Source organism: Loxodonta africana, chromosome 4 (genome assembly GCF_030014295.1).
Source record: "Loxodonta africana isolate mLoxAfr1 chromosome 4, mLoxAfr1.hap2, whole genome shotgun sequence".
NCBI classification, from domain to species: Eukaryota; Metazoa; Chordata; class Mammalia; order Proboscidea; family Elephantidae; genus Loxodonta; species Loxodonta africana.
The window spans coordinates 133,851,581-133,861,838 of NC_087345.1; the positions used below are offsets into that span (position 1 = coordinate 133,851,581).

Genomic DNA, 10,258 nt, shown 5'->3' on the forward strand with positions numbered 1-10,258 from the left:
AGCCCCCAGCGCTCCTTCCGCGCCGTGGTCTCCATCCCTCCCCCGGTCCAGATTCCATCCTGCCTTCCCTGGTGCAGCGGTCACCGTTCTTGCTGCTGCCTTCATGCCTCCTACAGCTCAGCCAGCGGCTTGGTGCATCTTCCTGCCTCCGGTCCCCTTTCCGCTCTTGGCGTTCCCTCCCTTGGAGTCCCTTTGCCGACCTCCTGTTCCTCGTCCCGCACCCCCCCCCAAACACCCCCACTCTCGCCGCTTTCCAGCCTTATCCCGGGAGTGCGGGCCTGTGGGAGGGGTGAGGTGGGGGCTGCGCTGAGAATGGGGCCCAGGTCCCCCACTCCGAGGCTCCCGCCCCACCCCCAACCCGGCTCGTCTCCTGCGCACAACAGGTCGGTGAGGATTGAGGAGAGGATGGGGGTGGTGCTCCAACCCGGGGACTGCAGGCTTACCGAAGGGGGTGGCTAAAGGGGGTGCGGGGTCCGGGCAGGAGTTGACGTTGGTGGAGGGGATGCGCAAGGCAAAGGGGCAAGTGAGTCCGGAGTCAGCTGGCCATAGGTGTCCGCATGAGCCCTTCTGCGCTTCACTGGTTTGCTCTAACACTCCTACCTCTAGCTTCAGTCTCTTTTCCTCCCTCTCTCCATCAACCCACCAAGCCCCCTCTTGCCACATCTCCATATCCTTTTAAATGTGAAGAAAAAATTTCCAACTCCTCCATCTTTGTGTTATTCCCATTTACTGTCCCCTAGTCCCTTCCCCGGCTCATTTCTTTTTTCCACTCTTATGTTCTCTCTTTTCCCATTTCCCTTCTCCCCACCCTTGGTCTTCTCTGCCCCCTATTCTCCCGCCCCCTTCTACTCTCTCCACTTCTTCCATCTGACCTGGACCCTACTTTCCTTCTCCTCCTGCCCCTTCTCTCCTTCCTCTGCTGTGCGACCTCTTTACCCTCTTAATTTCCCTTCCCCGACCTTTTCTCTTTATCCTTTTCTCCCTTCGGCATCCTCCACCCTTCCCTTCTTCTGGAGCCCCTTCTCTCCTCCTCAGTTTTTCAGTCCACTCTCCTTCAGGACTGACTCCTATTCTCACCCTCTACTATACAACCTCTTCCTCTTCACCGTTCTCCTCCTTTCTCACTCTTAGCCAGCCTTCTGTCTCCCAGCCTTTGAGCCCTTCACATCTCTTCCTATTGCCCACTTCCCCATTTCCATCTTCCTAGTACATTCTCTTCTTATGTCCCTTTTAGTCTCTGAGTACTCAATGTGCAGATTTAAGACTCAGAATCCAGAGAACACAGGGTGTCTAAGCTTCATTCATTCAGGGGAGCCTGCCCCCTGGGTCCACCCTCAGCTCTGAGAATATGCCTTTCTCTTTCAAAACTAATGGTCCCAATTGTCCCAGGACACTTTGCCCAGGACAGCTACATTTGTGGGGGTGGCCTCTTCTCAACCTCACCTCCCTTCAGAGGGCACCTATACATTTGGATGATAAAACATTATGTAGTTTTTCTCCCACCTACCTCTCTGTCTCTGCCTCTTTTCTCCCATCCCTCCATCTCCTCCTCCCCTTCTGGAAGATGCAGGCTCCTGGGGCCAATCATAAGAGAAATGCCTCAGACTAAAAGTGGGATGGGCAGGCTGCCCCCATCTCTCTCTCTCATACACACACACTCAGATTGACTTCCCCTTCCCTCCCCCCACCCTCAGGCTCCTTCCCTAGCGGTAGGTGCTCAAAGAATCACAAGGTTCTTGACTCTAAATTAAGATCTAAGAAAAGCTTGGAGCTGCAGGCTGGGGAAGTGAGAAGGAAGGAAGCTGGAGAAGGGAAAGTAGACCCTGCGATGTGGTGCTAACAGGGACCTGGGAACTTGTAGATAGGGGCTGGAGGCTGGACAGGGGACCGCTCTGGGAGTTTATTCCCCGAAAGGATGCTAAGAAGCAGTGGATTCTGAGTGGCAGCAGCATGGCTGGTGGCTGGGCAGTCAGGGAACGAATGAGGGGGTAGAATTGGTGGATGAATGAGCTAGGGGACGTATGCAGGGCAGGGTTGGGCTGTGACTGTCCCTTTTTTCCCCCAGTAAAGGTAGAAAATCTGGGTCACAGCTGAGGAAGACCCCAGACATGGAATCTAGGATGTGGTAAGTTTGGCACAGCAGAGGGGAGCTTGGAGACCACTTTCCCTGGGCTCTTGACCCTTTCCTTCCTGGGCCCACCCAGGGTCTTTCATCCTGAGGGCTAGAACCTAGGGGTATAGGAAATGAGGCTAGAATCTGCCCAAGGCCCACCTGCTTTTGCACAGAAACCTGGAGTGAAGACCCTGGCAGCCCAGACCTCTAGTATGAGCCTGTCCTCCCCACACACAGGATGAGCCTGTGTCTCACTCACTTTCTCTCCCTTCTTGCAGGCCTGCAGTGCTGCTGTCCCACCTCCTCCCTCTCTGGCCACTGCTGTTGCTGCCCCTCCTGCTGCCTGCTCAGGGCTCTTCCTCCTCCTCCTCCCCTCGAACCCCACCAGTCCCAGCCCGTCCCCCATGTGCCCGGGGAGGCCCCTCGGCCCCACGCCACGTATGTGTGTGGGAGCGGGCACCCCCACCAAGCAGATCCCCTCGAGTCCCAAGATCACGCCGGCAAGTTCTGCCAGGCACTGCGCCCCCTGCCACCCCATCAGGCTTTGAGGAGGGGCCACCTTCTTCTCAGTACCCTTGGGCTATCGTATGGGGCCCCACAGTGTCTCGAGAGGATGGGGGGGACCCCAATTCTGCCAATCCTGGATTTCTGCCCCTGGACTATGGTTTTGCAGCCCCTCATGGGCTGGCTACCCCACACCCCAACTCAGACTCCATGAGGGATAATGCAGATGGGCTTATCCTTGGAGAAGCACCTGCTACCCTGCGGCCATTCCTGTTTGGGGGCCGTGGGGAAGGTGAGTGGGAGAGGCTGGTAGGGATATGAGGGGTGGGAAGGCTGGCTGAAAAATCTAAGGGGCAGAAATAGAGACCTTGTCTGTTAGCTCCTTCAAAAGTGTACCAGGCAGTATGCTGGGCACAGGATGCAGAGATGAAGAAGATGCCATCTAAGCCCTTAAGGAGTCCAGGTTCATTGGAAGAGACAGATATATAAGCACTTGGAATGAATCGATGTAGTTAATGCTGGAATAGAGGCATGTACAGCATGTCTTTAGGAAAAGAGAAAAGGGAGCAATTACTTCTGCTTGGGAACCAGGAAGCCTTCAAGGAATTGATATTTGAATTGGACCTTGAGAAAAGAGTGGGAGTAATGTAGGCAGAGGAACACCATGCCAGGGTGAAGTCTCAGCTCAGGGAGGAATGGTGGAGGGACAGGGTCAGGGGTTTAGGGTAGGGCCAGGGCAGAGACGGACATCTCCACTCTGTAGATTCAATGCAGAGATGGGTTCTTTCTGATCTTGGAACTGCCTACTCATCACATGCACGTGTAGGCTTTGGTGAAGTACATTTAGGAAAGTGGAAGAAAAGGATTTAGGAGGAAAAGAACAGAAAACTCAGTGGAAAGCTGATGGCAAGAATGAAACGGGTAACTCCAGAGAAGCAGAATTCAGCAGTGTGGAGTCAAATGGCAGGATTCCCTGTGGTTTCTGAAACTTCTGACCCCCTTCTGGCTCCTACTACCTCAGGCCTTGGTAAAACCTTCTCCCCACTCAACCAGGTGTGGACCCCCAGCTCTATGTCACAATTACCATCTCCGTCATCATTGTTCTTGTGGCCACGGGCATCATCTTCAAGTTCTGGTAAGCTTCGGGGAAGCTGGTCTGAATGTTTGATGGTCTGGGCTGGAAAGAGGGAGGAAATAAAGGCAGCAATTTTGCTGGGGGTAGTGGGGTAGGAAATGATGGATTAAGGCAAGGCCTTGGGAAAAGGTAGTAAGGATGCAGAAGGGGAGGCAGTGCGAAATCAGGCTGATTCCTTCTCCCAGGGAAATACAAGGATAGTGGAAGAGATGGGGAATTATTAATGTACACTGGGGCTTTGGAAGGAGCCTTGGTGGTGCAATGGTTAAGCACTTGGCTGCTAACTGAAAAGTCGGCAGTTTGAACCCACCAGCTACTCTATGGGAGAGAGATGTGGCAGTCTGCTTTCCTAAAGACTGCAGCCTCGGAGACTTTATGGAGCGGTTCCACTCTGTTCTATAGGGTCACTATGAGTCAGAATTGACTTGATGCTAGTGGATTTTGGCTTGGGGGCTTTGGTAGGAATCGTTTGTCCCCACTTCCTCGCAGAGAATACTGACCCAGTCCTAGGACTGCCTGGAGAGGAGGGAGAAAATCTGGTGCTTTCTTTGCACACATTTAATAATTGGTCACTCAGTCCTTCACACTTTACTGAATCATTAGACCCAGGTCTCCAGGTCATTAGCTGACTGTGAACTAGAACTAAACCTGTCAGGCACCTGCTGAGGAGGGAAATGGCTCTTCTGGGTGAGCACGGGGAAGTGGGTAGATTCTGGGAGCCCCTGTTGTTGGTGGGGAGAGGGTACTCATTCTGTGAATCTGGATCAGGCTCAGGTGTGGAGGATAGCTCTGGGAGCACTGACCTCCAAGCCCCCTGTGCTTAGGGGGAATAGTTTTATGGGCACACAGTCCAAGTGATTTAGTATTAGGGAACTGTTCGAGGGCAGGTTTCTCTGCTGGGGGAAGTTGGGAATGACTGGGGGAGGCTGGGGGTGACCAGGGCTGCAGGCTAGGGTCGGGGGGGTACCTCAGTGTGTGTGAGAACCTTTTTCCTTCTGGTGCCCCAGCTGGGACCGAAGCCAGAAGCGGCGTAGGCCCTCGGGCCAGCAAGGCTCCTTGAGGCAAGAAGAGAGCCAGCAGCCGCTGACAGACCTGTCCCCAGCTGGAGTCACTGTGCTGGGGGCCTTCGGGGACTCGCCGACCCCCACCCCTGACCATGAGGAGCCCCGAGGGGGACCCCGACCTGGGATGCCCCAGCCCAAGGGGGCTCCAGCCTTCCAGTTGAACCGGTGAGGGCAGGGGCAAGGGGATGGGAGGAAGGGATGGGAAGGCAACTTAGGTCTCCTGAGCTATGGTGGGGGTGTTCCTGGGGTGGGTGGGGAAAAGGCAGGCCTAGCCTTCCCATAGCCCCTAGCTGTCCTCCCCAGCCTGGACCCTGGCCCTCTCAAGGGGCTGGACCAGCTCCTCTCTGGGGGCCTCTTCTTCCTTTGCTACTTTCTCTGGTTCTGTGTCCTGTTCTCATATTCCCCTTTAACTCCAGCTCAGCCCTCTTAACCCTGATTCCCCTTCTTTACCCTGGACCTGTCCTTCAGTTCTAACCTATCCCTTGGTCCCTGACTCTGCCCTTTACCTTTTCCTCTCAGGATTCCCCTGGTGAATCTGTGATGCCCCCCAATGCTGGGGTGCCGCCAAGCAGGAGGCCAAGGGGCTGTCATAGCCCTCACCCCACCAAGGGTAGGGCAGCTGTGGGGAGCAGGGGCCACAAGTGCTCCTGGCTCTGCCCTTGCACACCACCGGTGGAACACTCCCTGGCCCCACGGGCAGTCCTACCTGCTTCACCCTCCTGTAGGTGGGGGCCTCACATATTGGTGGCTTCTGGTCCCCTATTCCAACCCTTGCACACTCACATGGAAGCCTTGCACACTCACCTCCACCCTCACAGGTCATGCCCATGTACGGCCAGTCTTCTGTACTGTCTCCTGTCTACGCCTCGCCCCTCAGCTGGTTTCTCACACTCTCCCTCCTGTGTCACGTTTCACCCTTTGTCTTCTCCCTCATCCTACGCTCAGCTCAGTCCCTCAGTGGTCCATGGTTCACGCACTTTACATCTCTGTGCATTTCCAGGCCCAGTGTTGCGGTGTTGCGTGTTGTGTTCACATTCTCCCTCATGAACACCCACTGGTCTAGTTTCTGTGGTCCCTGCATGCTGCTCCGTATGAGGGTGGGAGGTGCGTTGGGGGCTTCTTGGCCCTCATCTATCATGGTCCTATCCCATTTCAAGTCATGTGCTTCACTGCCCCCTCAATTCCACTCCAAGGGCGCTCTCATTACCCTGTGGGCTCCCCCATGGGATTGGGGGTAGTGAGGCCCTGAACTTCTCTCCTACCCCAACTGTTAAATTCTGTTGTCTGAGAGATGGGTTTTGGGGAGCCACCTGCTGCACTACAGGAGAAAGGGACTCCCGTTTGCCCTTCCTTCCTTCCTCCTAAGTCCCTTGTGTTTTGTCTGCCCTGGCTGTCTGTGTGTGCATCACTCTTTGGAGTTCAGAGCCCCCTGAGCCGGTTCTCCACTCCCCAGCCTCCCTTAGGGCCTCCCTAACTCCACCTCGGCTGTCAGGGACTGGAGCTAGCTGGTTCAAGGCCATAGGGAGCTCTGGTTCCAAATCTACCCCTCCCCTTCCTGGGGTCCCTCATGTCCCCTTCTTCCTCCCCTCCTTCTTCTCCTTTCCCATTTCCCTCTCCTCAGGTTCAACCCTACTCACTGTCTCTCCACCTTCCTTCCTTCTAATCCCCTCCTTCCTGGCTCCTATGCTGTGATATATATTTTTGTATTATCTCTTTCTTCTTCTTCTTGTGGTGATAATCTTGAATTCTTGTGGGATGTAAGTTTCAAAATTTTCAAATAAAGCCTTTGCAAGATACTCAAGTGAGTCCCCTGGTTCTGCTTTATGACCTGTGAACAGGGGAGAGGGGATGGGCAGCCAGGAGGGAGGGAAAGAAGGATGAGGTGGGGAACCACTCAGCCCTGCAGACCTGATGTAACCTGGCCAGCTCCAACTCTGAGCTGGGTACTGGAGGCTTTAACATGGGACAGGATGGAAGGAGGGAGAAGGACGAGAAACTGACAGGAGCAGTTCTGAGGAGAACAGCCGCTGCAAGAAAGAGAATGGAATAGTAGCTTGCTTGTTACTTGCCAGTGAAGGTCAAGAGAGACCATGAGAAAAGACACAGAAGAAAAAGGAAAATTATGGAGAAGGGCAGGCAATGGAGCAAGCAAGGAGAGGAAGAAGAGGTGCCAATAAGACAGATGGAGGGTGAAGGGTAGAGGAGAAGGGAAAAGTGGAGCAATGGCAGAGATGAGAGGGAGCTACAGGAAAGAGGCTGCCCTGCTTTGTTATTTTCAGCCTTCCTTCTTAACCTGCCCCTACCTGCACCTGCACCCCAAAAGCTGTGCAGCATTAGAGGTCCTGCAGTGAAGTTTCATTGGCTTTCTCTACTTCGCCCTCTCAGAGAGGAGGCACTGCTGGGTTATGGGGGTGGAATCAAGGGGTGTATCTGGGGGAGGGAACACAGGCTGCCCAGCTGGGATCAGTCACCTCTGAGCCCCCAATTCTAGGTTTGCCTCTTGTACCAGCCCTGCAAAAGCCCACACACCAGCCTCTCAGCTGTTGCTAGGCTCTGTTGCCATGGTAACCACCCAGGTCCCATTCCCCACCCCCAATCTGTGCCCCAGTTAAACCCACAAGCCCCAGTGCCGTCGAGTCAATTCCGAGTGCCCCATTTGCTCCCTGGAAATGGGGTAGCCCTAGGGTGGATGGGAGACAGTGGAGCGTGCAAGAGGGCCGTCTGGGCTTCCCCGGACTGCAAATACATCAGTATGTTTATCTTTGAAGCTAGAATTAAGGATGTGTCTGTGTTGGGAGGTGTGTGTCTTAGGCATCTGGGAGATTTACTGTGTACCAAGGGAAGCGTGGCTGAGTCCATGCAGCCTGCAATGGTGAGTGTGGGGAGAAGGGAGTCTATTTTTCAGGCCCAGAGCAGTGTGTGCTTGCATGGCATCAGACTCCCTAAGGGACAGACTGCTACAGAAGAAAGAAGCAGAGTGGGGCATGGAGGGATGAGCCAACTAAAAGCAGAGGTATGAGGAAAACAAGCTTCAGAGGGGGTCTTGAACCAACCCAGTGGGGGCTGAAGAGATTCCAGCCAGCAGCAGTGGCTGCCACAGCTCTGGGTGGTGCGGAAGAGGTGCTGATGGGATGTGGTGAGGGCAGGGAGGAATTGGAGGAGGATGGGAGAGGGAGACTCATTAACTTTTCCTTGCTTTTCCCACAGGAAGCTAGTCCTTCTTGTCAGGTTGGGGGTGGGTAGGAAGAGGGACACTGACACAGCTGGGGAAGGAGCTCGACTGCTTTGAGGGCACACTGGGGCACACTGGACCCTATCACCTTCAACAACTGTCAGAGGGACAGTGTGACCTCGTGGCTCATACATATGCAAAAGGTACACATGAAGGCCCCTAATGAAGAGGGAATTAATTACTGCCTGATTAGACTGCTGTTTATCTAAATTTAAATAAATTAAAATACACCATAAAGACACTGAAAAATCCTCACCTGTTCCCTCTCCCTAACTGCCCTCCTTCCCATGGAAAGTCAGATGGCAGAGAAAGAGAAGAGGCCATCTAGTAATGGTCCCAAACTAGATCACATTATCATGCTGATGATTAAAGTCTTAAGGCCCTGGGGAATGAATCCTAACCATTATCTCTCCCTGGAGCTATGGGGCCTTGGGAGGTCCTCAAAAGTCTTCAAGTAGTCCCTTAGATAGTCACTACTTAGTGACAGACCAAGAGCATAAACAGTGCCCACACTGCCCCCTTCGGAATCAGGAGGTTCTTGGGAGGCCCACACATCACAGGCATTTCTGGGATCAGCATCTGTGATCACCATGTTTTCCTTGCCTCCTGGGCTGTGCATCAAATGACTCAGTCGAACTTCTCTTAGGAATTTTTCTGGAATGCTTACCATTGTGGCTCAGACCAAGCCAGGGATGAGGAAGTCCCCAAGAGGAGGGATCTCCCAGGCACAGCTCAGGGTGTGGAAGTGATTCAAGATAAAAACAGTGTGCCAGCTGGAGAACCCCAGGCTAAAATTAACAGCCCTCCTCCCCCTACGCCCCACATTTATCTCTAAAGCTTTTCTCTAAGGAGTCAGAAGTACTTAAATTTGGTTCTTATAACAAGGGCAGGAGCAGGGCTGAGAGATGGAGACATTGAGGCCCAGGGAGTACCAGTTATTGTAAATAGGAAAAGAACAGGAAGAGAACCAGCACTTATAGTGATTGCCACTATTTTGCTCCCACTTTTCCATTCTTGGGTTTTTTTCCATTCCAGCCCCCAAAGTCAACATTTCTCAGAATCAGCAATCTCTAACTGATGCAGCAACTAGGCTTTGGTCACATCTGAGCCCTTAAGACCTTTATTATCCTGCCAACTATTACTGCTCAGTTAACAGACTGTGTGCTGAGTTCAAAAATGTGATAGAGTAGACACTTTAAAAGTGATGCAAACTACAATTACAAACCAAAGGTAAACATCATCTGTTTACATAAACCGAAAAACCAAACCTGACTCATATCTGCTTAAATATTTAATTTAAAAGCTTATTTTTAGGTGTCTGCCACTTCTTTGTTGTGACCTAGGAAAAGTAACTTAAACCTTCAGAGTCTTATTTTAACTATCTGTAAAATGGGCATTATAATGATTTTGGTTAGGGTTATCTTGCTCTCTAAGCAAGGGGCTGTTGTTGTGTGCCATCTTGTGACAGAACTACCCCATAGGGTTTTCTTGGCTGTAATCGTTACAGAAGCATATTGCCAGGTATTTATGGGGCAGTTCTACTCTGTCCTATAGGGTCGCTATGAGTCGGAATTGACTCGAGGGCACTGGGTTTGGTTTGGTTTTGGTTTTTCCAGGGGAGTCGCTGGGTGTGTTAGTAGCTGAGCAACTTAACCCTTTGTATCACCAGGGATCCTTAAACAAAGGGCTACTACTGTTAATAGGAAGGATTTCAATCTGTTTCAGCCAAAATAGAACTGAGCCCAGGATTCTGGCCAGATGAGGGCACACGCTGGTGGCAGCATTCATTTGCTCAAACAACATACACTTATTCAACATATATCATGTACTCAGCAAAGCAGTATGAGGGATACCATGTGTAAAACACAGCTTCTTCTCTGAAGGAGCTGACAATCTTGCTGTGGAGTCAGATATACGACATAGTTAAAATCGCAATAAAAGGCACAGGCTAGAAGTGCTGTGGAAATTCGAGAAAGAGCCCATTATGGGTTGGAGAAACAGGGAATTGCTTCCTGAAAGCGTTCATATACTGTGTTTGTAAGGAACTGTAGTTCGTTCATTTACGCAACTAATGTTTACTGACCGATTACTAACATCAGGCTGTGAAGATCCAGCGGCGAACAGTTCAAAGTTTTGCCCTCATGGAGCCTATACTCTTGCGGGAAGAGCTAGACATTAAAAGTATAATGGCAGGTAGAAATGAGTGCTAT

At 52.3% G+C, this 10,258-nt stretch overlaps 1 protein-coding gene across 1 annotated transcript; it reads left to right on the forward strand.

Annotated features, from left to right (window-relative positions):
- The first annotated feature begins 2,108 nt into the window (after window positions 1–2,108).
- Window positions 2,109–5,357, forward strand: PIANP (PILR alpha associated neural protein). Its single transcript, XM_003410646.4, has 5 exons — window positions 2,109–2,125; window positions 2,392–2,909; window positions 3,671–3,752; window positions 4,760–4,981; window positions 5,336–5,357. The coding sequence occupies exons 1-5, from the start codon at window positions 2,109–2,111 to the stop codon at window positions 5,355–5,357; spliced, it is 861 nt and encodes a 286-aa protein (XP_003410694.1).
- The last annotated feature ends 4,901 nt before the right edge of the window (window positions 5,358–10,258 follow it).